The following is a 26,510-nucleotide window of genomic DNA, read 5'->3' as shown; positions in this document are numbered from 1 at the left end:
CCATTTCTTTATGTAAGAGACCATCCATTTGGAACGTTGTTTTCTGACAAACAGATTACAGTCATCACGATTATGTAACCTCGGCAAAATGTTTTAATCCGGACTCACTGCAATCATCCCTTATTCTCAGAATGTCAACTGTTCATCATGATAATGATGGAATAAAATAAAAATACAAAAACACATATATAGGCCTATGTTCAATGTCTCAAAATAGAACAAGTACAATAGGATATACATAAATACACTAAGTGGTTGATGCCCCCTTTAAACCTGATTCTGTCTAGGACCATGCAGCCAAACTCAGATGTTGCCAAAGCAGGGAGCGACGATTTTGACGTAGAAGGAAGTGCTGCTCTAGCTTTCTGTTTGTGTGGCGGGGAGAGAGCAGTGGACGTAGGCTTTTTTGCACTTTCCGGTAAATTCACGCTCTTTCGATTTTTGCTGGAATTATATTTTTCAGACAAACGGGATTTGTTTTGTAAATGACAATCATGTGACGCACAGATTTATGCTGCTGTCCAGTTGTAACTACAAACCCATCCGGAAGACTGGGGATTTGAGTCGCTTCGATTAGACTGGGGACAACTGGAAAGCACATTTCGTGGGTTGACTATTTTAGTTTTCTTTACAAATCGCGAAAAATTCAGTAAATTGAAACTGTTATTGAATAATATTGCATTAATTTGATTGGTCGACCGACGAGCTAGATTTATCTGGCGGACTGTTGATGTTCTCAATTGTAGCCTAACATTCAACTTGTTACATTGTACATCTCATATAGTTACAGTAGTATGAAACAGAGGCGCCGCAACTCGGGATTTCTGCTAAGGTAGAACCTCTGGAGTCTACTGTAAACAGTTCAATAGAACATCATTGATGGACATAGTTATTTCTGCTTTACATCCGGTTTGAAAGAAGGAACTTTTTTTCTATGGCAGGAACACATAATTCTGTCCCCTTCATTGGTTATTGATCCAATAGTTGACTGTCAATAAGCATACGAAGGCACTGGTCTATTCCCATTCTCTGACTAGGCTGCACCACATTATTGAAAGGCAAGTGCAGCTCACTAGAACTTTGCGCAGCCCCTTTGGGACTTCCCATGATTTGCTGTGTGCCCTGGTAGACTAGATAACCGATAGAGAACATGGAAGATGAGATGTTTGAGCAGCTCATGTATGTCCTGAACCAACTGGTGGCATGGATCGCTGCGGGGGCTATGGTGTTTGGTGGAGTGGTGCCTTACATCCCCCAGTACAGGGACATCAGACGGACACAGAATGCAGAGGGATTCTCCACCTATGTCTGCCTAGTCCTACTGGTGGCCAACATTCTACGTATACTGTTCAGGTAAGTTTTGCCATAGGTGCAGTAATCTTGAGGTTTCAGGTTATTTAAATGTGCATTGATGCATGTGAAGGCTGTAGCCTAAGTGCATTTGAAGAACAAACAGACTTCAACTATTTGGCCCTTCAGATTTTACAGTGTTTGAAAATGATACTGCCTCTCACGGGAATCCTTGTATTGGTTTGCATAGCACAGTTTTTGTTTGGTTCCAACAGAAGCCTATTGTCTCCATGCAGAATAGTATTGCCACCCTGGAGCCTGTGCCCTGACTACTCCCTGTCTCCTCTTTCCAGGTTTGGGCGCTACTTTGAGACGCCACTCCTGTGGCAGAGCATTGTCATGATAGCCACCATGTTGATCATGCTCAACCTGTGTACCAACGTCCGCGTAGCCACCGAACTCCAGACTAAGCGACGTTCCTTCACAGGTCAGTATCCTCCTCCCTGGCCTGTCCCTACTCTTTATAGCTTTATAATCAGTTTATAACCTCTTGTTCACATCATGGTGTGAACTACTGATAGTGCTTGGTTGTATCACCAACCTCTGGAGTGTGTGTGTGTTACACATTCCTTAGTTGCCCAATTGTCCTTCCTCACAAAGGAACTCCTTCATGTTCATGATATACTTTACAGCTTAAACACACAGCTCAAATCTGACTGCACACCCACTCACAGAGATACACACCCAGCTAACCTCAAGGTGGTGCACAAATCTCCAAATCATTGTATGACAATCTAAACCAACCCAGTGCTATGGGGTGCATTCAGCAGGGCATAATGTTATGGAACGGTCAGATAGAAATGGGTTATGTTGATCAAACATGCCTCTCTGACATGTAGAATAATGAATCATGTTGGCTCTTCATGACATTTATGAGCTTCTGAGTGGCACAGCGGTCTAAGGCACTGCATCTCAGTGTCAGAGGCCTCACTACAGACCCTGGTTCGATTCCAGGCTGTATCACAACCGGCCGTGATTGGGTGACCCATAGGGCGGTGCTAAATTGTCCCAGCGTCGTTCGGGTTTGGGTTTGGCCGGGGTAGGCTGTCATTGTAAATAAGAATTTGTTATTAACTTACATGCCTAGTTAAATAAAGGTTAAATAAGTAAAACATTTTTATCTGCAACATTTGCCTACTGAATGTGGCCCTGTACTGTACAACTCTAGTTTGTCTTTGTAATTTCCATGCGAATAAAAGAGTCTGAAAAAAGGAGAACAATATCCCACACAGGAGCAGAGAGAGTGGCTAACTGCCCTTATTAATATACTTATCAGACAGCACTGACCACATGTTGTGTAATCACCAGCCCGAGAGGCTTGTAGGAAAACATAGAGCCAGTGACTTTGTCAGCGCCTACATAATCACACAGTGTCACAGAATACAGTAATAATCAGTGTGTCCTCGGTCCTTGCGCCTCCAGTCTGGCGTCAAACACGATCAACAGATATGAGAACAATCCATAATATTCACACTGATACGAAATTTAAGTGTTTTGACCACTAGTTGCACCACACTTTCCCAAAGAATCTTGCTGTTCAATGTGTAAATGTATGTATATAAACTCTAGTGCTTTGTGTTTTGAGTTGTCAATGTGTCTGCAACTTTGTGTGCTGCTATTTTGGCCAGGTCTCTCTTGTGAAAGAGATTATTAATCTCTAATTCAACCCACACCTTGCACAAACAGAACACTGGCAGAATCACATGTATTTAACAAAGTGAAACATGTAGCATGCTAAACATGAACTTTATTCATCCTAAATATTCCCATTGCAGTCATAACAGGATGTTGATCATCTGTTTACGGAACTAGAGTGGGCTGGCTGCTGAATCTGGTTCATAACTCCCTTCCTCAGCCTGTTGATTGACTGACCGACACCAGTTTCCTTGCCAACGGAATAATAGAACATTGAATGCTCAGTGCTGCCATCATGTTGCCTCAATTTAGAGTTTGGTAGCCAATCAAATTGACAGGATCAAGGTAGGCGGGTCAGATGATTTGAGAAAACCGGCTGTTTATGATTAGTCAAGCGTTGAGATTTCAACTCTGTCTGACGTAAAACAAATGTTGAAGTTTCAACTCTGGCCAAACGTTGAGGTCTCTACTCTGTACAACAGTTTAGGTTTCAACTCTGTCCGACCCAAACGTTGATGTTTCAACTATTTTAATTCCCACAGGGTAGTTATTGGGTTGTCCATTTGAAATCACTAACCTTATGTCAAAAATAAACTTCTCTTGACTTCAAACTGTGGGTCAGATCTGGTCTGTAGCACAAGAGAAACCAAGCTCTCTTTCTCTGTTCCCTCTTCTTATTTTGTGTCTGTAGCAACAGACAGTAAGGACGAGGAGATCAAAGTCCCTAAGAAGTTCTTTCTGGGTAGGTACTGTCTCTCTCGCTCTCTGCCTTCCTCCCTTCATCTCTCTCTCTTTCCTTACCGCATGGTCTTGTGTGGCTCTCCCTCTCGTATTGCTCCATTCACAGTGCTAACTGCCACTAACTCATCAGCATCATTATGCCTTAACCTGGCATGCCTTAACCTGGCATGCCTTAACCTGGCGTGGATCCTCCTACATCGCATGTGATCCTTCCTCGTTATATCTCCATTTGTGATTCCTAAAGAACCAATATAGTTGTTAAAGTGTTCGCATGGAAGTTCACAATGCGTGTTAGCTATAGTCAATAGCTTGAATTGTTTCAGTTTGTAAAAGGCTTTTTTTTTCTTAATATCTACTGATATTAGTTTACTATAGCATGCATCTACTGTATTGCAGTGATTGTGCATGGACATTTAATTTTGCTTCAGTTCTTTGAGTTGTCTGATTGTGATGACTATCATATTCTTACTCAGAAAATGAAAGTGCATGTATTCTAGACTCCTATATAATGATTAACCTTTGCATTAATACTTTTGATTTACTTGCTATGTTATTGACCTTGATAGACTTATTGCTCGGCTATGTTTTTTTTTTTTGGTTTGAAATGAACTATGCTCAGTGTTATTTTGTTAGCGCTACAGCAACAATTCTATTAAATGCTGCACGTGAAAGCTAATGTGGTCCTGTCTGGTAAAACAACGATGATGGCTTGGATTCACACCAGCTTGCTAAAGATGCACAGACAGCTCACAGATGTGACGGTGTGTGAGACTGTAGTCTTCCTAACTCTGTCCTGGCTATTCAACCTCTATCTTTTCCCTTTTGTTTCAACTCCCTCTTCTTGTTACTGTACGGAGCCCCTCACCCAGCCAGTTGACAGAGGCTGATGACCAGCAATCAATTGTACCTGTTTCATTGTGCTGAGAACTTTGTTTTTGTGAATCGCGTGTGATGCCCATCATAAGTATTTATTTACTAACAATGGATCTCAATGTTGTGGTTAGTTCTGGTTAACACTGCTGCTTTGTAGATGGGAAGGAGTTGCTATCCTCCATGTGGACAGTAGGTGGTGCTGGGAAATAACAAAGGCCTATAGTACTTCTAATGCTCTGTGTTGTATATTGTCCAGAGTCCTCACTGACAGTGATGTAGTTTACCTTCTCAGAACTGCCGTCCATCACACACTTTATTGGGTTCAATCGTCATCTCTTAAAAATCCATGCTTCATTCTGAGTAACATAATTCCAAAATCCCCATCAAAATCTGTTTGTTTAATTTGATTGTGCATTGTAGAATCCAATTATAGTTGTAGAGAAAGGCACAGACTGTTGAAGATATTCATTTCAGCAATCAAAGTGATTTTTTTTTGCCACCCTTTTATTCAGCCGCTGTGTTTGGAATTGAGTGTTGTGTGTTTGTGTCATTGGGAACTGGGAGTTGACTGGTGGAGTTGCTGCCAACTTCTTACAACTTATCAAATTGTTTCCACCCAGCGTGATGTTCTACAGCACAACTCCAGTGGTATGGTAAGCTGGCTTTCTTCTCATCAGAGTAGAAAAATCTTAATTCTGTCTTCAACTTACCTCATCAAAAGCTGGCATTTTGTGTCCCACATGTACGTTCACTGTTCTGGCCTGTACATGAAACAGTTGGTACTTGGCAGCGGAACCAGAGTTCAGTTGTCATGTTTCTTGGCATTCGAGCTGGAACCAGAGCCAGGGTGTGTTCTCCTCAGCCTCTTCCTGGCTTTGGGCAGCACAGGTCTGGATCTGGAGCTCTGCCTCCCTGGCTCTCTGGTTCTTTGTCTCCCAGACCCTATTCCTCTCCTCCCTGGCTCTGTCTCCCTCAGCCTCACTATTTGCCACTGCCTGTTCCATAGACATACACTATATATACAAAAGTATGTGGACACCCCTTAAAATGAGTTGATTCGGCTATTTCAGCCACACCTGTTGCTGACAGGTGTATAAAATTGAGCACACAGCCATGCAGTCTACATAGACAAACATTGGCAGTAGAATGGCCATACTGAAGAGCTCAGTAACTTTTTCAACGTGGCACCGTCATAGGATGCCATCTTTCCATCAAGTCAGTCAGAAGTCTGCCCTACTAGAGCTGCCCTTGGTCATCTGTAAGTGCTGTTATGGTGAAGTGTAAACATCTAGGAGCAACAACGACTCAGCAGAGAAGTGGTAGGCCACACAAGAGCACAGAACGGGAACCTCGAATGCAACAGTTTGGAGAAGGCCCTTCCCGGTTTCAGCATGACAATATGTACCTGTGCGCAAAGCAAGGTTCATACAGAAATGGTTTGTCGAGATCGGTGTGAAAGAACTTGACTGGCTTGCACAGAACCCAGACCTCAACCCAGTCGAACACCTTTGGGATGAATTGGAACGCCGACTGCGAGCCAGGCCTAATCGCCCAGCATCAGTACCCGGCCTCACTAATGCTCTTGTGGCTCAATGGAAGCAAGTCCCCGCAGCAATGTTCCAACATCTAGTGGGAAGCCTTCCCAGAAGAGTGGAGGCTGTTATAGCAGCAAAGGGGGGACCAGCTCCATATTAATGCCCATGATTTTGGAATGAGATGTTGGACGAACACTTTTGGCCATTTAGTGTATGTGTCTGTTGCTTTTGCATAGACATGGGTCTGTTCCTCTATTGATTCATCCAGGAGGAGATAAGAAGGAGAGGCATGTTGTAATCCACTATTGTTGGAAGGATGAAAGAGTACAGCTGGAGGTAAATAAATAAAACAGGGAAGGAAAGTGTATGTATGGGATGTAAAAGAAGGAATTCATCAACAAACTACTCTTTGGCGAACTCCCTAAAGGGCGGTTTGTCTGAATGTAGTTTGGGAGTAACAAATCGTTCTGACGTCTCCTTATCTTTGTTTGGGTTTCAGGCTTTGCTGTGGTTGGTTACAATGCAATATTTCAAAAATAATTTCACTTGCTTTCACTGAAGTTGTAAACATGAGTGTCAAACTGAGACAGACGAAACAACAATATTCTGACACGTTATCATCGGACTGTCACACGGACCTGTTGAACCAGTAGATTTCTGTATATTCCTGAGACTGTGTGTGTGTGTGTGTGTGTGTGTCCTGTGCTTGTACCGAACAGTTTAATGTTCTGTGATGTTCAGAGCTGGCTTCCCTCCCTGGCTTCCTTCTCTCTATGGCACCTCATCCTGGATCCATTATGACAGCAGGTTCCCAATCACTCTGGAGAAATAACCACGGAGTGCAGGTGCGTTAGGCTCCCTCCCTGTGAGTTCAAACAAAGAACGTTGAGCAGTATTTAGCAGTACCAGATATGTGAGGGGGGTTGGTTGTTAGGCCTGTACTGTTAAAGGGACAATCAGGGAGGATAGGGGAACTGGGCATTGGGAATAGTCTATATTCTTCTTTCGATGCTTATTAGTCATCACAGTCTCTCCTGTATGGCGTGAATCTGACCGGTTCCAACGAGTCAACTCCTACTCTCCTCACACTTCTACCTTTGAATTTTACCCCCAAAAAGCAGGTTATTTTTTCTGGACCATTTTTTATTTTAGGTGGCTTTTGTTTTCCCTGCATGATTATGGACTATGAATGACAACATGTAACTGTCAGACCTGACAGGCTAAATGACAGCTTCTAAACGAATGTTCTTAGGAGACCAACACATGCAAAGCAATATGACATGATTCCATCTCTCTCTCTCTCCCACACACACACACACACAGTGGCCCCATGTCAGATTTAACAGAGATATGAACTAGGAGAGGGGACGAGGGAAGCGATGGAACGAGAGTAGATGAGTAGATGAATAGCACAGAGGTGGCGAGGCACAGTGTGATGTAGCATGTAAACGTGCTGCTGTAAACACCCTGTAGCAACACTCTTCAACCATTACAATAAGCCGTGTGTGTGCCTCTTTGAGATATCCTCACCCCCCTCAAGGCATTGCTGTTATCAGTGAGGGCAAGACGGACTCCCCACACTCCGTGATTTAGCTGCAGACCGTAGACATGATAATCCATCATACACACCCTGACTTCCACACATACTCTCACATACACACATACACCCGTCTGCCATGCGTATTAGAAATGCCATCTAAATCTCAGATCCGGTGAACGTCAATATTTCAGTAAAATACATTCCATTGTAATTTAGAATGCACTTCAGAATTCAATCTCAGTAAGTCAGCAGGACACGTCAGGTAATGTGTCATACCTCTTCTTGTGGTTTCTCAAAAGGAAATGTGATTATGGAGAATGGTAGGAAACCCAACCAACCATGTTATTCTAGATGAGATGTATGAGTTTGCGCCCTCTTTTTATTTGATTCAGTTGAAGTGTGTTTGAGTCGCGAGGTTCACCAGTAGCTCCTGAAACTGTTTTTCCCCCATAATCCTTCTGACGCTCTCGTCCCATACTCTGTTCCACAGGCCTCCTCAGAGGAGCTTGATGTTCCAATGTGTCTTTTTAGATGAGTAGACTCTCATTTCAACGTGACCCTGTACAACGTAGAGGTTTGTGTAAAATCCTATTGAAGATGCTGCACAGCGTGTTTCCCCTCCACCTCTTCTCCCCCTCCTTTCAGTGGTGATTTAATTTCCTCCTTTTCTTCTTCTCTCCCCTAACGTCATTTAGAGCGGGGTCAGGCTCCGTGTATTGTTGTCTCAGTGAAGTTTTAAAGCGCATTACGTGCAGCTCAGTGGTGACTTCATTGATTTACCGCAGGGAAAGGGAATGAATCAATAAGAGTAACATTTTGACAGTTTAACGTAGCATAATCGTCAACATGCCAAAGGAGGAGGCATCCTCATCACTAACCTTCTTATTCATACACTGATCGCGTTCCGGTTGTCTTAGCTACTCCTATAGGTTAGAGATGACAGGTAGTAGCAGCACAATGTATTGTGGAAGTGCCAGTCTCCTAGCTGAGATGTTGTCAGATCACTAGAGATTGTATTGCAGGCCTGTAGTTGTCATGACTTCATATGGCTCCTTCTTCAGTAAACTTGAACTGCACTTGTTTTTGTTTATTTCCCTGTTGAAAAAAAACCATTCAACCTTTTAGGAAACATTTGGGAAGTCAGTGAGGCAGGAACATTAAGAGTAAATCATTCTGCATTTTCCAAATTAATTTTCCATGCAGCTATGCCTCCTTGTTTCCCGTCACATGCAATGCTTTTTATTGCAGCCTTCTCGAGCCAACGTATCATGATGGAGAAAGATCGACCTCGAAAAGGTAAGAACCGTCAGTCTGTCGGTGTTAGTATTGTGTCTTACTTTCTCTCCGCATGTCTGTCTGCCTCAGACTTTGACTGGAGCCACTTCTGGTCTTGGAGTCGTTTCGTGGACTACCTGCAGTGTGTGGTGGCGTTCACCCTGCTGGCGGCCTACGTCACCTACCTGCTGCTGGACTCGTCTGTGTTCGTAGAGAGCCTGGGCTTCCTGGCTGTCTTCACGGAGGCCATGCTGGGGACGCCGCAGCTCTACTGTAACTACCAGAACAAGAGTACTGAGGGGATGAGGTGAGGGCGTCACACATACACACGGAAGTCACCACAGTGGCCATTCAATTGTCTCCCCTTTCTCTCACTTGACATTCGCTGTCGTTCATCCCATCTCTTGCTTCCATACTACTCATAGCCCAGCTGCTGACCTTCAGTGGTTTATTATGAGACCTATGACTTCAAACTGTTTTTTTTCATTTGCACACCTGTGTATAAATTCATTCTAATTTATGGAACACTTAAATACTTGGATATGTAATTCAGACGCCTAACTGGTACTGACTTTAGTTCATTCAGTGAAAGGATTTTCTACTAGAAGTGAACGTGTTCTTTAGTTTATACACTACATGACCAAAGGTATGTGGACACATGTTCGTCGATCATCTTATTCCAAAAATCATGGGCATTAATATGGAGTTGGTCCCCCCTTTTGCTGCTATAACAGCCCCCACTCTTCTGGGAAGGCTTTCCACTAGATGTTGGAACATTGCTGCTATAACAGCCTCCACTCTTCTGGGAAGGCTTTCCACTAGATGTTGGAACATTGCTGCTATAACAGCCTCTACTCTTCTGGGAAGGCTTTCCACTAGATGTTGGAACATTGCTGCTATAACAGCCTCTACTCTTCTGGGAAGGCTTTCCACTATATGTTGGAACATTGCTGTGGCGCTTGATTCCATTCAGCCACGAACATTAGTGAGGTCCGGCACTGGTGTTAGGCGATTAGGCCTGGCTCGCAGTCGGTGTTCCCTTTTCATCCCAAAGTCGTTCAGTGGGGTTGAGGTCAGGGCTCTGTGCAGGCCAGTCAAGTTCTTCCACAAAGATCTCGACAAACCATTTCTGACAGGACCTCGCTTTGTACACAGGGGCATATTGTCATGCTGAAACAGGAAAAGGCCTTCCCCAAACGGTTGCCACAAAGTTGGAAGCACAGAATCGTCTAGGATGTCATTGTATGCGGTAGCGTTACAATTTCCCTTCACTGGAACTAAGGGGCCTAGCCTGGACCATAAAAACATCCCCAGACCATTATTCCTCCTCTGCCTAACTTTACAGTTGGCACTATGCATTCGGTCAGGTAGCGTTCTCCTGGCATCCGCCAAACCCAGATTCGTCCGTCGGACTACCAGATGGTGAAGCGTGATTCATCACTCCGGAGAACCCGTTTCCACTGCTCCAGAGTCCAATAGCAGCGAGCTTTACACCACTTCAGTCGACGCTTGGCATTGCGCATGGTCATCTTAGGCTTGTGTGGCTGCTCAGTCATGGAAAACCATTTCATAAAGCTCCCAACGAACAGTTGTTGTGCTGACATTGCTTCCAGAGGCAGTTTGGAGCTCGATAGTGAGTGTTGCAACCAAGGACAGAAGATTTTTTACATGCTTCAGCACTCGGCGTTCCCATTCTGTGAGCTTGTGTGGCCTACCACTTCGCGGCTGAGCCCTTGTTGCTCCTAGACATTTCCAGTTCGTGATAACAGCACTTACAGTTGACCAGGGCAGCTCTAGCAGGGCAGAAATTTGACTAACTGACTTGTTGGAAAAGTGGCATCCTATGACGGTGGCACGTTGAAAGTCACTGAGCTCTTCAGTAAGGCCAATGTTTGTCTATGGAGATTGCATGGCAGTGTGCTCGATTTTATACACCTGTCAGCAACGGGTGTGGCTGAAATTGACAAATCAACTAATTTGAAGGGGTGACCACATACCTTTTGTGAATATATAGTGTATTATTTAAACGGAGACCTTATTTTGAACAGGATGCCTCCTTAGATTGTCTTTTAATTTAACTTATTGCCTTTTTACTGCATTCTCCCTAGCGATTAAATCCTTAGGCAGGATTCGCACAGACAATTAAATGTATGTAGAACATGACGCTTCATTGTTAACGCTCCATTCTAATGCTGTTATTATGATGATGATGATTATATTATACCCATTTAGTGCCGTTGCTGTCATCGTCATGGAGTTTTAATTGAGGATCTTCAGTAGTGTTCCGAGTTCCTACTATTAGTCACGCAGTTGTGACCGAGTCATGACCAACACACACACACACACACACACACACACACACAGTGCCTTCAGAAACGGTTCACTTCCCTTTACTGGTTCCACATTTTGTGTTACAGCCTGAATTGAAAATGTGTTACATATATTTTCTTTCTCACCCTTCTACACACAACCCCCACAATGACAAAGTGAAAACATGTGTTTTGACATTTTTCCAAATGTATTGAAAATGAAGTCACATTTGCATTAGAGCTCACGCCCCTGAGTCAATACATGTTAGAATCACCTTTGGTAGGGATTACAGCTGTGTCTTTTTGGGTATGTCTCTAAGAGCTTTACACACCTGAATATAAATAGTCAAGTAGAGTACAGATACCCCCCAAAAAACACTTAAGTAGTACTCTGAAGTATTACTCTACTTTACACCACCGCTTTCCACTCTGTCATTTAGGTTAATATTGTGGAGGAACTACAATGTTTTAAAGTCACCGTTGGCCTCATGGTGAAATCCCTGAGCGGTTTCCTTCCTCTCTGGCAACTGAGTTAGGAGGGACGCCTGCGTCTTTGTGGTGACTGAGTTTATTAATACACCATCCAAAGTGTAATTAATAACTTCACCATGCTCAAAGGGATATTTTTTAACCATCTACCAGTAGGTACCCTTCTTTGCGAGACATTGGAAAACCTCCCTGGTATTTGGTTGAGTCTGTTTTGAAATTCACTTCGAATGAGGGACCTTACAGATTATTGTATGTGTGGGGTACAGAGATAAAATAGTCATTTAAAAATGATTTTAAACACTTATTGGGGACAGTCCATGCAATTTATTATGTAACTTGTTAAAAACTTATTAGGGCTGCAATCCCGTTACCGGGATCGATATGACAACAGCCAGTGAAAGTGCAGAGCGCCAAATTTAAACAACAGAAATCTCATAATTAAAATTCCTCAAACATACAGTGCCTTGCGAAAGTATTCGGCCCCCTTGAACTTTGCGACCTTTTGCCACATTTCAGGCTTCAAACATAAAGATATAAAACTGTATTTTTTTGTGAAGAATCAACAACAAGTGGGACACAATCATGAAGTGGAACGACATTTATTGGATATTTCAAACTTTTTTAACAAATCAAAAACTGAAAAATTGGGCGTGCAAAATTATTCAGCCCCTTTACTTTCAGTGCAGCAAACTCTCTCCAGAAGTTCAGTGAGGATCTCTGAATGATCCAATGTTGACCTAAATGACTAATGATGATAAATACAATCCACCTGTGTGTAATCAAGTCTCCGTATAAATGCACCTGCACTGTGATAGTCTCAGAGGTCCGTTAAAAGCGCAGAGAGCATCATGAAGAACAAGGAACACACCAGGCAGGTCCGAGATACTGTTGTGAAGAAGTTTAAAGCTGGATTTGGATACAAAAATATTTCCCAAGCTTTAAACATCCCAAGGAGCACTGTGTAAGCGATAATATTGAAATGGAAGGAGTATCAGACCACTGCAAATCTACCAAGACCTGGCCGTCCCTCTAAACTTTCAGCTCATACAAGGAGAAGACTGATCAGAGATGCAGCCAAGAGGCCCATGATCACTCTGGATGAACTGCAGAGATCTACAGCTGAGGTGGGAGACTCTGTCCATAGGACAACAATCAGTCATATATTGCACAAATCTGGCCTTTATGGAAGAGTGGCAAGAGGAAAGCCATTTCTTAAAGATATCCATAAAAAGTGTAGTTTAAAGTTTGCCACAAGCCACCTGGGAGACACACCAAACATGTGGAAGAAGGTGCTCTGGTCAGATGAAACCAAAATTGAACTTTTTGGCAACAATGCAAAACGTTATGTTTGGCGTAAAAGCAACACAGCTCATCACCCTGAACACACCATCCCCACTGTCAAACATGGTGGCAGCATCATGGTTTGGGCCTGCTTTTCTTCAGCAGGGACATGGAAGATGGTTAAAATTGATGGGAAGATGGATGGAGCCAAATACAGGACCATTCTGGAAGAAAACCTGATGGAGTCTGCAAAAGACCTGAGACTGGGACGGAGATTTGTCTTCCAACAAGACAATGATCCAAAACATATAAAGCAAAATCTACAATGGAATGGTTAAAAAATAAACATATCCAGGTGTTAGAATGGCCAAGTCAAAGTCCAGACCTGAATCCAATCGAGAATCTGTGGAAAGAACTGAAAACTGCTGTTCACAAATGCTCTCCATCCAACCTCACTGAGCTCGAGCTGTTTTGCAAGGAGGAATGGGAAAACATTTCAGTCTCTCGATGTGCAAAACTGATAGGGACATACCCCAAGCAACTTACAGCTGTAATCGCAGCAAATGCTGGCGCTACAAAGTATTAACTTATGGGGGCTGAATAATTTTGCACGCCCAATTTTTCAGTTTTTGATTTGTTAAAAAGGTTTGAAATATCCAATAAATGTCGTTCCACTTCATGATTGTGTCCCACTTGTTGTTGATTCTTCACAAAAAAATACAGTTTTATATCTTTATGTTTGAAGCCTGAAATGTGGCAAAAGGTCGCAAAGTTCAAGGGGGCCGAATACTTTCGCAAGGCTATGTACATGTATCTCATACCATTTTAAAGGTAATCTTGTTGTTAATCCCACCAAAGTGTCCGATTTTCAAATAGGCTTTACAGCGAAAGCGCAACAAACAATTGTTAGGTCACCACCAAGTCACAGAAAAATTCAGGCATTTTTCCAGCCAAAGAGATTAGTCACAAAAAGCACAAATAGAGATAAAATTAATCACTAACCTTTGATGATCTTCATCAGATGACACTCATAGGACTTCATAGGACTTCATGTTACACAATACATATCTTTTGTTCAATAAAAGCATATTTATATAAAAAAATCTCAGTATACATTGGCTCATTACGTTCACTAGTTCCAAAAACATGAGGTGATATTGCAGAGAGCCACATCATTTTACAGAAATACTAATTATAAATGTCGATGAAAATACAATTGTTAGACATGGAAATATAGATACACTTCTCCTTAATGCAACCGCTGTGTCAGATTTCAAAAAAACTTTACGGAAAAAGTAAACCATGCAATAATCTGAGTACAGCTATCAGACAACAAAGCAGCCAAAAAGATATCCGCCATATTGGGTAGTCAACATTATTCATAAATAGCAATATCAATATTCCCTTACCTTTGAATATCTTCATCAGAATGCACTCCCAGGAATCCCAGTTCCACATTAAATGTTTGATTTAGTTCGATAATGTCCATCATTTATGTCCAAAGAGCTACTTTTGTTAGCACGTTTGGTAAACAAATCTAAAGTCATGAAGCGGGTTCCCTAGTTGCAGACGAAATGTCAAAAAGTTCCATTCCTGTCCGTAGGAACATGCCAAACGATGTATGGAATCAATCTTTAGGATGTTTTTAACATAAAACGTCAATAATGTTCCAACCGGAGAATTCCATTGTCTTCAGAAGTGCGATGGAACAGAGCTCCCTCTCAGCTCATGGCAGACCTTACTCATTCGGTCCCACTTCACAGTAGAATCCTCAAACAAGTTTCTAAACATGGTTGACATCTAGTGGAAGCCTTAGGAAGTGAAACATAACCAATATCCCACTGTGTATTCAATAGGGGCTGGGTTGAAAATCGACCAACTTCAGATTTCCCACTTCCTGTTTGGATTTCTTCTCGGCTTTTTGCCTGCCATATGAGTTCTGTTATACTCACAGACATCATTCAAACAGTTTTAGAAACTTCAGAGTGTTAATAATATGCATATAATAATATGCATATAATAATATGCATATATTAGCAACTGGGACTGAGGAGCAGGCCGTTTACTCTGGGCACATCTGGGCACCTTTCATCCAAGCTACTCAATACTGCCCCTGCAGCCATAAAGAAGTTAAGGACATTTTTACTTCTGAACTTATTTAGGCTTGCCATAACAAAGGGGTTAAATACTTATTCACTTAAGACATTTCATCTTTTCATTTTTAATTAATTAGTTAGTTTCCAAAAACATAATTCCACTTATTTGACACTATGGGGTATTGTGTGTAGGCCCGTAACACAACATCTCAATTTCATTAATTTTAAATTCAGGCTGTAATAAAACAAAATATGGAAAATGTCAAGGGGTGTGAATACTTTCTGTACACACACAACACAACACAATGTAAGTAGTCTCTGAATGATCATGCAACAGACTAAAAATAGAAGGATTGAGAAGCTCATTATCATATCGATTATCAAAGACTCATAATGAAAAAATATGCCTTCATATAATAATGAATGTGTTAAGCCAAACCCCAGAACATGCCATTGCCATGCCAGTCAGGTCCAGAGATGGTTAATGGCAACAGATCTGCATCCCAAATTGCACCCTATTCCCTACATTCAGTGCATTCGGAAAGTATTCAGACCCTTTGACTTTGTCCACATTTTGTTAAGTTACAGCCTTATTTTAAAATGGATTAAATAAAATATAAAATCCTCATCAATCTATGCATACTACCCCATGATGACAAAGCAAAAACAGGTTTTTAGAAAAACAGATACCTTATTTACATAAGTATTCAGACCCTTTGCTATGAAACTCAAATTTGAGCTCAGGTGCATCCTGTTTCCATTGATCATTGAGATGTTTCTACAACTTGATTGGAGTCCACCTGTGAGAGGATTGTTTTGAGGCACAGATCTAGGGAAGGGTACCAAAAAATGTCTGTAGCATTGAAGGTCCCCAAGAACACAGTAGCCTCCATTCTTAAATGGAAGAAGTTTGAAACCACCAAGACTCTTCCTAGAGCTGGCTACCTAGCCAAACTCAGCAATCGGGGGAGAAGGGCCTTGGCCAGGTAGGTCACCAAGAACACGATGGTCGCTCTGACAGAGTTCCTCTGTGGAGATGGGAGAACCTTCCAGAAGGACAACCATCTCTGCAGCACTCCACCAATCAGGCCTTTATGGTAGAGTGGCTAGACTGAAGCCATTCCTCAGTAAAAGGCACATTACAGCCCACTTGGAGTTTGCCAAAAGGCACCTAAAGGACTCTTAGACCATGAGAAACAAGATTATCTGGTCTGATGAAACCAAGATTGAACTCTTTGGCATGAATGCCAAGCGTCACATCTGGAGGAAACCTGGCACCACGGTGAAGCATGGTGGTGGAAGCATCATGCTGTGGGGATATTTTTCAGCGGCAGGGACTGGGAGACTAGTCAGGATCAAGGGAAATATGAATGTAGCAAAGTACAGAGAGATCCTTGATGAAAACCTGCTCTAGAGTCCTTCCAACAGGACAACGACCCTAAGCACAGCCAAGACAATGCAGGAGTGGCTTCGGGACAAGTCTCTGAATGCCCTTGAGTGGCCCAGCCAGAGCCCGGACTTGAACCCCATCTTACATCTCTGGAGAGAACTGAAAATAGCTGTGCAGCAACGCTCCCCATCCAACATGACAGAGCTTGAAAGAATCTGCAGAGAAAAATGGGAGACACTCCCCCAATACAGGTGTGCCAAGCTTGTAGCATCATACCCAAGAAGACTCAAGGCTGTAATCACTGCCAAATGTGCTTAAACAAAGTACTGAGTAAAGGGTCTGAATACATATGTAATATTTCCTTTTATTTTTAACACATTTGCTAAAATTCTTAAAAACCTGTTTTTGCTTTGTGTGTGTAGATTATGTAATTGTTTGACATTTTTGAATAAGGCTGTAATGTAACAAAATGTGGAACAAGTCAAGGGGTCTGAATACTTTCCGAATGCACTATAGTGCATTACTTTTGATCAGGGCCTATTAGGGAAAGGGTGCCATTTGGGACACTTGGTGCTAATTTTTTTATTTTTTTTATTTCACCTTTATTTAACCAGGTAGGCCAGTTGAGAACAAGTTCTCATTTACCACTGCGACCTGGCCAAGACAAAGCAAAGCAGTGCAACCAAAAACAACACAGAGTTACATGTGTGATAAACAAAAGTACAGTCAATAACACAACAGAAAAATCTATATACAGTGTGTGCAAATGGAGTAAGGAGGTAAGGCAATAAATAGGCCATAGTACCGAAGTAATTACAATTTAGCATTAACACTGGAGGGATGGATGTGCAGATGATGATGTAGAAGTACTGGTGTGCAAAAAAGCAAATCATAACAATATGGGGATGAGGCAGGTAGTTGGATGGGCTATTTACAGATGGACTATGTACAGCTGCAGCGATCGGTAAGCTGCTCAGATAGCTGATGCTTAAATTTAGTGAGGGAGATATAAGTCTCCAACTTCAGCGATTTTTGCAATTCGTTCCAGTCATTGGCAGCAGAGAACTGGAAGGAAAGGCGGCCAAATGGGGTGTTGGCTTTGGGAATGACCAGTGAGAGATACGTGCTGGAGCGCGTGCTACGGGTGGGTGCTGAGATAAGTAGGAGCTTTACCTAGCAAAGACTTATAGATGACCTGGAGCCAGTGGGTCTGGCGACGAATATGTTGCGAGGGCCAGCCGACGAGAGCATACAGGTCGCAGTGGTGGGTGGTATATGGGGCTTTGGTGACAAAACAGATGGCACTGTGATAGACTGCATCCAGTTTGCTGTGTAGAGTGTTGGAGGCTATTTTGTAAATGACATCGCCGAAGTCAAGGATCGGTAAGATACCCTCGTAAAACGGACTATGTCATCAGCCTGCTGAAGGCATGCGTTTGCTTTTCCATCACTTCCTGTTTATATTGACCTGTCAGAGCCAGGCGCAAGACCCCTCTAGCAGACAGTTACCAAACAGAACATTACTACAACACAAAGAGGAGTGTGACTGGGGGCTGTGGGTGACACAACATGTTTACTCTAATGTTGGGTGGGGGAGGAGAGGATGGGGGAAGCTTGTATACAGGAAGTGTATTCTGAACTGTCTTGTCATGGTTTGATGGGAAATGATTTCCAAAGTGGATGTAAATGTAGTCCTCCTGTTCTATAGTTACAGTACAGCTCCAAATCACACATTTACTTCAAGGATGTCAAGTCAACCTCAGTAAAGAACAGATCTCTCTCTCTGTCTCTGTCTCTGTCTCTCTCTAATGTAGCTCCATGGTCAAAACAAGATACATTGTCAAACATAGCTCTATGGTCAAAGACAATTCATTTGAATTTGAGGCTTAATTATAGGGCTGTTTGAAGTTGAAAGCTTACGAAACACACATTATGTAATCCTGCTGAATTTACTGTGAATATTTCCTGGTGTGGTGATTTTGCGTGGGGTTGGTTTGCCCAGTGGTTTTGGAGATGGATGTACTTAGTTATTGTGGTCTTCCCTCCTATCCTTTCTGTGTGTGGCTTCCCCCCTATTAGCCTCTCTGTGTGCAGAATTAATGGCACTTTGGTCTAGGTGTGCTGGCATGATGTCAGGTCTCCAGCCGTGTGTGGGCGTGCGTCTGTGTGTGTAGCAGGGCAGCAATGAACATAAACCGACAGGAGCAGTCAAACTAATGACTGGGGTGGGAGGCGGGGGAGGTTAGCTAGGCGGGGGATACCTGGGGTGCTGGCTTTGATGTCTGGGCCCCTGGCCTGCGATAAAGGTAATGGAACATGGAGAGACAGGCTCTGCAGACCGCCTACTGACTGACTGTCCTTATAAGTCCTCTCTGTGTGAGCTGTTTCACATGGACAGATAACACGCTCAGAGGGAGTGCCTTATTTAGCCTGCCATCTAACTGTTGTTTGACCATTAAATTCAGTCAGTATACAAGTCTGTCTCTGCATTCACAACACTGCATCACTACCTTGTCAGACAAGTCTATGACAACTTGCCCACCCACCTGGGCTGTGGAGCTGCTGATTACCTGATGAAATGCAGAGGGTCTTCCATCCTCCACCACCACTGATGCATACAGGCTTTTTTTTTACCTCTCAGTTAGTCTTCTGTAAGTGGCTGGGGACTTTTAGAATCATCTCCCAGGCATGTTCTGACCCCATCCCTGACCTCCCAGCATTCTGAGGCTGCGTCCCAAATGGCACCCTATTCCCTATAGAGATGGGCCTTGGTCAAAAGTAGTGCAGTATAGGGGGCCATTGGAGACGCAGACTGAGTTCTCAGGAGGGCTGATCAAATCCTCAATCCTGCTCTCACGTCATTACACAAAGAGCTGGCCCAAACTCTACGTCAGCACTCAGAGAGAAAGAAAGAAATGTTTCTCCTCTTCTCCAGAATTAACAAGCTTCCTACCTTGGATGGATTTGGAGGGAGAGGGGGAGGATGGAGGGAGAGAAAGATGCAGGGAGGGAGGTAGTATGAGTAGATGCATGGGAAGGTTATTAAAAAGGGTGTTACAAATGAAATGAGTAAAGGGGTGTGAGGTGAAGGTGGAGACATGAATAATATAGAAGGTTTGACAGGTCTCACCCCTTCCTCTTTCCTCCCCTCATCCTGTGGGGGCCAAAGTTGAAGTCGGAAGTTTACATACACTGAAGTTGGAGTCATTAAAACTCGTTTTTCAACCACTCCACACATTTCTTGTTAACAAACTACAGTTTGGGCAAGCCGGTTAGGACATCTACTTTGTGCATGACACAAGTAATTTTTCCAACAATTGTTTACAGACAGATTAGTTCACTCATAATTCAATTCCAGTGGGTCAGAAGTTTGTATACACTAAGTTTACTGTGCCTTTAAACAGCTTGGAAAATTCCCGAAAATGATGTCATGTCTTTAGAAGCTTCTGATAGGTTAATTGACAGCATTTCAGTCAATTGGAGGTGTGCCTATGGATGTATTTCAGGGCCTACCTTCTAACTCGGTGCCTCTTTGCTTGACATCATGGTAAACTCAAAAACAATCAGCCAAGACCACAGAAAAAAATTGTAGACCTCCACAAGTCTGGTTCATCCTTGGGAGCAATTTCCAAATGCCTGAAGGTACCACGCGCACTACTGTTTGTACAGATGAACAAGTACAAACACCACGCAGCCATCATACCGCTCAGGAAGGAGACGCGTTATGTCTCCTAGAAATGAACGTACTTTGGTGCGAAAAGTGCAAATCAATCCCAGAACAACAGCAAAGGTCATTGTGAAGATGCTGGAGGAAACAGGTACAAAATTATCTATATCCACAGTAAAACAAGTCTTATATCAACATAACCTGAAAGGCCGCTCAGCAAGGAAGAAGCCACTGCTCCAAAGCCACCATAAAAAAGCCAGACTAAGGTTTGCAACTGCACATGGGGACAAAGATCGTACTTTATGGAGAAATGCCCTCTGGTCTGATGAAACAAAAATAGAACTGTTTGGCCATAATGACCATCGTTGTGTTTGGAGAAAAAATGGGGAGGCTTGCAAGCCAAAGAACACCATCCCAAAGGACAACAAAGTCAAGGTATTGGAGTGACATCACAAAGCCCTGACCTCCATCCCATAGAAAATATGTGGGCAGAACTGAAAAAGTGTGGGCGAGCCAGGAGGCCTACAAACCTGACTATGACCTCCTGACCTTACACCAGCTCTGTCAGGAGGAATGGGCGGAATCAGGAGGAATCACCCAACCTATTGTGGGAAGCTTGTGGAAGGCCACCCGAAACGTTTATCCCAAGTTAAACAATTTTAAAGGCAATGCTACCAAATACTAATTGAGTGTATGTAAACTTCTGACTCACTGGGAATGTGATGAAAGAATTAAAAGCTGAAATAAATAATTTTCTCTACTATTATTCTGACATTTCACATTCTTAAAATAAAGTGGTGATCCTAACTGACCTTAGATAGGAAATTTATACGAGGATTAAATGTCAGGAATTGTGAAAAACTGAGTTTAATGTATTTGGCTAAGGTGTATGTAAACTTCCAACTTCCACTTTACCTAGCAGACAGCCTGAGACAGGGTGAACCTGTACCCTGTAATCAGCCTGAAGACAATTACCTCTGCCTAGTGGCTTCAGCTAGACGGTAGTCTTCGTACTTTGAAGCCACCATTTGTAGCCTCAATGCAGTAAATCTTCATCAGTTCACTTGTATGGATCATTGAACATTGAACACCAATATCATTGATACAGGGTCAGACAAATGACATAGGGAGAGTGGTACCATATTAGAGGCATTGGCAGTGTAGTCAATACTTGACTGTATGGTTATGAACCAATCGTAACGTCACGGATGCAGTATAATATTCATAGGATATGTGTTGTATTTATCATGGATTAGTTTATTGGGCCTACTACTGCATACCATATGACATCAGTGTATTTGCTTAGTGCAAAAACCCATTCCCTGAAACACCTAGAAAATCTTGTTTGAATAATTATTTGGAATTTTCAACGTACACCGCAACCATACAAAGCCCTATACAGGGACTACATAGAGAAACTCAGCCACGAGCTGCCCAGTGACGTGAGCCTAGCAGGCGAGTTATATGCCTTTTTATGCCTGCTTTGAGGCAAGCAACATTGAAGCATGCGTGAGAGCACCAGCTGTTCCGGACGACTGTGTGATCACGCTCTCCGTAACCGATGTGAGCAAGACCTTTTTAAACAGGTCAACATTTCACAAAGATTACCAGGATGTGAACTCAGAGCATGCGTGAACCGACTGGTGTCTTCACTGACATTTTCAACCTCTCCCTGGCCGAGTCTGTAATACATGTACAAATTACCACGACTAACCTGTACCCCCACACATTCACTAGGTACTGTTACCCCCTGTATATAGCCTCGTTATTGTTATTTTATAGTGTTACTTTTTATTTTATTTTAAACTTTTATTTTATTTAGTAAATACTTTACTTTATTTCTTGAACCACATTGTCGGTTAAGGGCTTGTTATTCGGCGCATGTGACAAATAAAATGTGAATGATTTGACAGGTCTTCCCTTGACACCAATTAGATGAGGCATCTCCCCCACCCCCACCCTCACCCTTTAAATGTGTTTATATTCAGATTAGCGTTCTGTCCTTTGACTAACCTGTGTCGTTTACACGTGAATGAAAGTGCTGACATGTCAGGATTGGCTCTGGCACTCGGAGCAGAGGTCCCTACTCCAAAATGTCACGACACGAGGCAGGCAGTGTGAAGAACAGCAGATAGAGGATGCCTCTTCGTTCAGAAGGGAGTGTTGTTGTGGGAATGTTGTTGTGGTAGGCGATTTATTGTAAACACTTCTGAATGCTGTTTGCTAACTGTGTTTGTGCCTCAGTCCTTCCTTTGTCAGCGTTTACCTTCCGTCCTTGGCTTCAGTACAAAGCCTGGGGAGAAAAACAAAGAGTCCCAAAGATGAGAGGGAGGTTGGAGGAGAGGGATAGCAGTAGCTGGGGAGACTGTTTGTCTGTTGTGATTTATCCATAATCACCAACACTGTCAAGACTTTTCTTTCTCATTATAAAAACTAACTTGGATGTTTTAGAAACATGGAGCGGAGATCCTGGGAGCCTAGCATGCCAAGAAACCTTGCATATACCAATTTATAATAAGCAATGCTGTTTTCTCCATCTAAGAAGTTGAGGGGCTTTCAAAGCTCGGTTTTTGTACAGTAGACAACATACCTAGAGACCTCCTGCTGTACTGCCCTTCTACTGTTACTGTTAGTGGGTTACTTCCCTATTGGCTCATTATAGTTCACAATGCTGCAGAGTAACACAGAGAGGGGCCACAGCCTAAAGTAGGGCTCTCCAACACTGTTCCTAGAGAGCTACTGTCCTGTAGGTTTTCGCTCCAACCCTAATCTAGCACACCGGATTCTAACCACAGAGTTGTTCTAAAAGCTGCTGCTGAACAACAGAACTATAGTTGTTTATTTACTCTGACTTCCTGAGAAGTCGGCCTAAGCACCTCCCTTAGAGAGGATAAAGGAGGGAGAAGATCTGCTGCAGAGAGCAGACGGATGAACTCACCGTGCATCTGAATTTTCTAAACCTCCCTGAGAGAGAGGAGAGAGGGAGAAGGTCTGCTGCAGAGAGCAGACGGGTGAACTCACCGCACCGTGCGTCTGAATTTTCAGACGTGTTCAGGTGTGTCACCAGCCTTGTCCCAATACCTGTACTTGCGTTCTAAATAGTAGGCTTTTTGGCAATGCAAAAATATAACTTTTTATAGTGTGAAATTTGTTGTATCCTTTAAATGCCAGAATATCATACTTGTTTAGACTTTTCATCTAGTATTTACTGCACTCTATGGAGGAAGAGAAACATATTTTCAGACCCACGTGTGTTTTGACAACAGCTGATAAGAGGACAGGCTGTAACAAAAGGAAGAGATGGCGGGAAACGACGCAATTGTGCATTAGGTGACGAATTCTTAGTATGGGTGAGCCTAGTATATTGATTTGTTGCTTACTGCATGCATTTATACTAAACAGTACATAATACATAGTACGTAGTATGATTTAGTACACAGTATGTCGTTTTAGTAAGTAGTAGGCAAGACAGATTTTGGACATAACCACTGTCTCTAGCTCTGCTAACATTGAAATGTATATCTTCCCCCCCCCTCTCTTCTTTCTACTCCCTTTCTCCCTGCAGTATAAAAATGGTGATGATGTGGACGAGTGGGGACACCTTTAAGACGGGTTACTTCCTGCTGACCGAGGCTCCTGTCCAGTTCTGGACCTGTGGTCTGCTGCAGGTGGGAGTGGACATTGCCATTCTATTCCAGGTCTACTACTACAGCCGCTACCCGCAGAAACCCGTCTCACACACCGTGTCACACACAACCAGCACCAAGGCACTCTGAGACCCCCTAACACACACACACACACACACATCGTTACCATTCGGTCATGAGCACACAAACTAGTTAGTTACTTTGCCTGAAGAATTTTGCTGAATGACACTTGTTACATTTCTTTTCAAAATGGATAGGACCTCCAGTCATATGTATGTATTTGTATGTTGTGCAAATGGTAATACAAGTATATTCCTAAGAATATATCCCTATATATGAATATACCTGAGCATACACACAGAATCTTATGCACATGCATCAATCTACATTACCAGTCATATGCACTGTGTATGGACGGACACTCAAGGAAGTGTGGACCAGCTTTCCTGTCCATAGATCTGATGATTGTTGCATGGAAAAACCTTAAGACTTTCACAAAGGGCTGGTTACTCAGCCAGTGATCACAATGTACAACTGATCATCAGAGTAACTAACAGACACCTTACTGAATGTACAATGGAATTATTATTTGGGGGGGGAAATTAGATTCTACATTTAATTTAGATAGCTCTTTGTTCTAAGTTCTCCACGGGTCTGGTCTGTCTGATCACTTAGGCCTCTTCTGGTCTGGTTGGAAGACCTCCGACTGCTGCTGCTGCTTGTTGAAAATTCACAAGATTAATTCAACTGGAAGCAACAGCAGTTTTACCAAAAATGAAAAAGGCTATCTGGGCCAGAGGCCTGGTTCCTGGAAGCCCATCACGTTTCCTTCAGATGACTCTGAGGTAAAGCTTAAGGACTCAGTGGTTCAGTGGACCACTGTGTTGCTGGTATTACGGACAGTAAGGGAGTCAGTGGAGAGAGGGAGGTAGGACATTGTGTGAAACAAATATTATGTTTATGTTACTGTTTTCATTTAAAGGAGTAGCAGCCATGTTTGTAGGCCAGGGAACTGGAAGGACTTTCTATGTTCTGCGTTTTTTATGGTTAATGAAAACTACAACAACGCATCGGGAAGGACATCAAGTACAACGCTCCTGTCTTTATACCTGATTCTAACATGTATCCTTTCTCCTGTCCACATTCTGATGGTGCCTGCATTTTCAGACAGGTGTAGACAATTTAAAGACACATATGTATACCATGTGTAGACATATTTCTGGAAATATGGGCACAATCAGAATGTGGACAAGATCAGGACAAAGGTTGCATGTTAGCGCCAGGTATAAACAAGGCTTCTGAGGACCTAGTGACCGTCTGTTTGCTGATCTATGAACAACTCAACTCATCTCCCTGCTACTCTCAGCCTCAAGCACCCCTAGAAACCTTTTATTTGTTTAAATAGGACCTTTTAAGTTTTATATGAATATTTCTTTCTTCAGCTTTCTTCGAATGTTTTAGATGTGTGCTTTTGGTGGAGACAAATCTTATCCTGCCGAGGGCTGGTGTGGGTGCAGGGTTTTGTTCTTGCCAAGTAGTAGGCATGTCCAGACTCAACCTCTTGGAGTGTTTGACCACATGGTAAGTTGAATCTCTCTGGGTGTAACCAAGACGATACCAGCACTACAGCTGTTATATTCACTTCTGAACTGCTTGCTAAAACGTAGTTGGTGGTTGTGTCCAAAATGGCGTCCTATTCCCTGTTTATTACACTACTTTTGACCAAGTAGTCTATAGGGAATAGGGTGCCATTTCAGACGCAGGTATATTTTTTTACGCTGGATACTCTGGGAAACGTTATTTTAATCACTGGCGATGCGGAATATTTGTTTTGTTATGCTATCCATCTTTTTCTAATCCTGAAACGCCTGTATAATCACAAACCTTGTTCACTTATCAAGCTCGTTTTTTATAATGATGAGGAGGACGGTGACGCATGTCAAATGGTGACCGTTGTTGTCATTGAATGAAGAAGTTGTGCACCTAGTAAACTCTGGTTGTGTAGCATCAACCGGGCCAAAATTACTCACTGTTTCTGATGTGAAGTTGTATTCTTTTGGTGGTTCAGTTTTAGTTGTTCATGGGTAAAACTGCAAAACTATTCCTCTGTTCATGTAGATGCTGATCAAACAATGCCAATCCTTGTGATTTTTTTTTATTTTTTTTACATAGATTGAATCCTGACCTAAAACTAAGTTGCGTTATCAAACACTGGACTGGACTGCCGACAATGTCCCTTTTTTAAAGGCAATTTACACCTAAACCGGCTTTCGCAGTGTCCATACCATGAATTCTGTCTCCGCGAACTCGGGGGAAATTGACTTTAAAAAGTGCATTGTCGGCTGTCCAGTGCACTGCTCTGTAAGGCGCCTTGGACTGATTCACAGCCTCAGTTTATGAACCCCCAATTTTCTTTTTTAGTTATCATTTGTGTTATACATTTTTTGGCCATTTTTATATTTGATGACCTTTTTATTACCACATTGTCTTTTGTTGTGTTTCTACACAGTACATCACCACATTTCTTTCCATGGAATGGCCAGTTCTTTCTATAGAATTGCCAGTTCATTGTCAATAGACAATTTAAATCAACCTCTGTCTGATATGCTGTTACTTGTTGCCAGTATTCATGAAATCTCTGTGGCACTGTCATTAAAGGCCAAAATGAGAACTTGTATTCTA

The 26,510-nt window shown here is 42.6% G+C and overlaps 1 protein-coding gene across 2 annotated transcripts; it reads left to right on the top strand.

Annotated features, from left to right (window-relative positions):
• Positions 1–344: 344 nt before the first annotated feature.
• Positions 345–26,510, top strand: slc66a2 (solute carrier family 66 member 2). Of its 2 annotated transcripts, XM_021560319.2 has the most exons (5): positions 345–1,353; positions 1,644–1,777; positions 3,677–3,727; positions 9,040–9,256; positions 23,747–26,510. In XM_021560319.2, exons 1-5 carry the CDS (start codon positions 1,151–1,153, stop codon positions 23,955–23,957), a joined length of 816 nt encoding a protein of 271 aa, XP_021415994.1. In that variant the 5' UTR covers positions 345–1,150; the 3' UTR covers positions 23,958–26,510. The 2 variants fall into 2 exon arrangements, with proteins under 2 accessions (XP_021415994.1, XP_021415995.1); XM_021560320.2 differs by lacking the exon at positions 3,677–3,727 and having other exon boundaries at positions 348–1,353.

This window comes from Oncorhynchus mykiss, chromosome 32, assembly GCF_013265735.2.
Source record: "Oncorhynchus mykiss isolate Arlee chromosome 32, USDA_OmykA_1.1, whole genome shotgun sequence".
NCBI classification, from domain to species: domain Eukaryota; kingdom Metazoa; phylum Chordata; class Actinopteri; order Salmoniformes; family Salmonidae; genus Oncorhynchus; species Oncorhynchus mykiss.
Note: the sequence above shows the minus strand (reverse complement) of the source record. Positions and strands in the feature narration are given on the sequence as shown.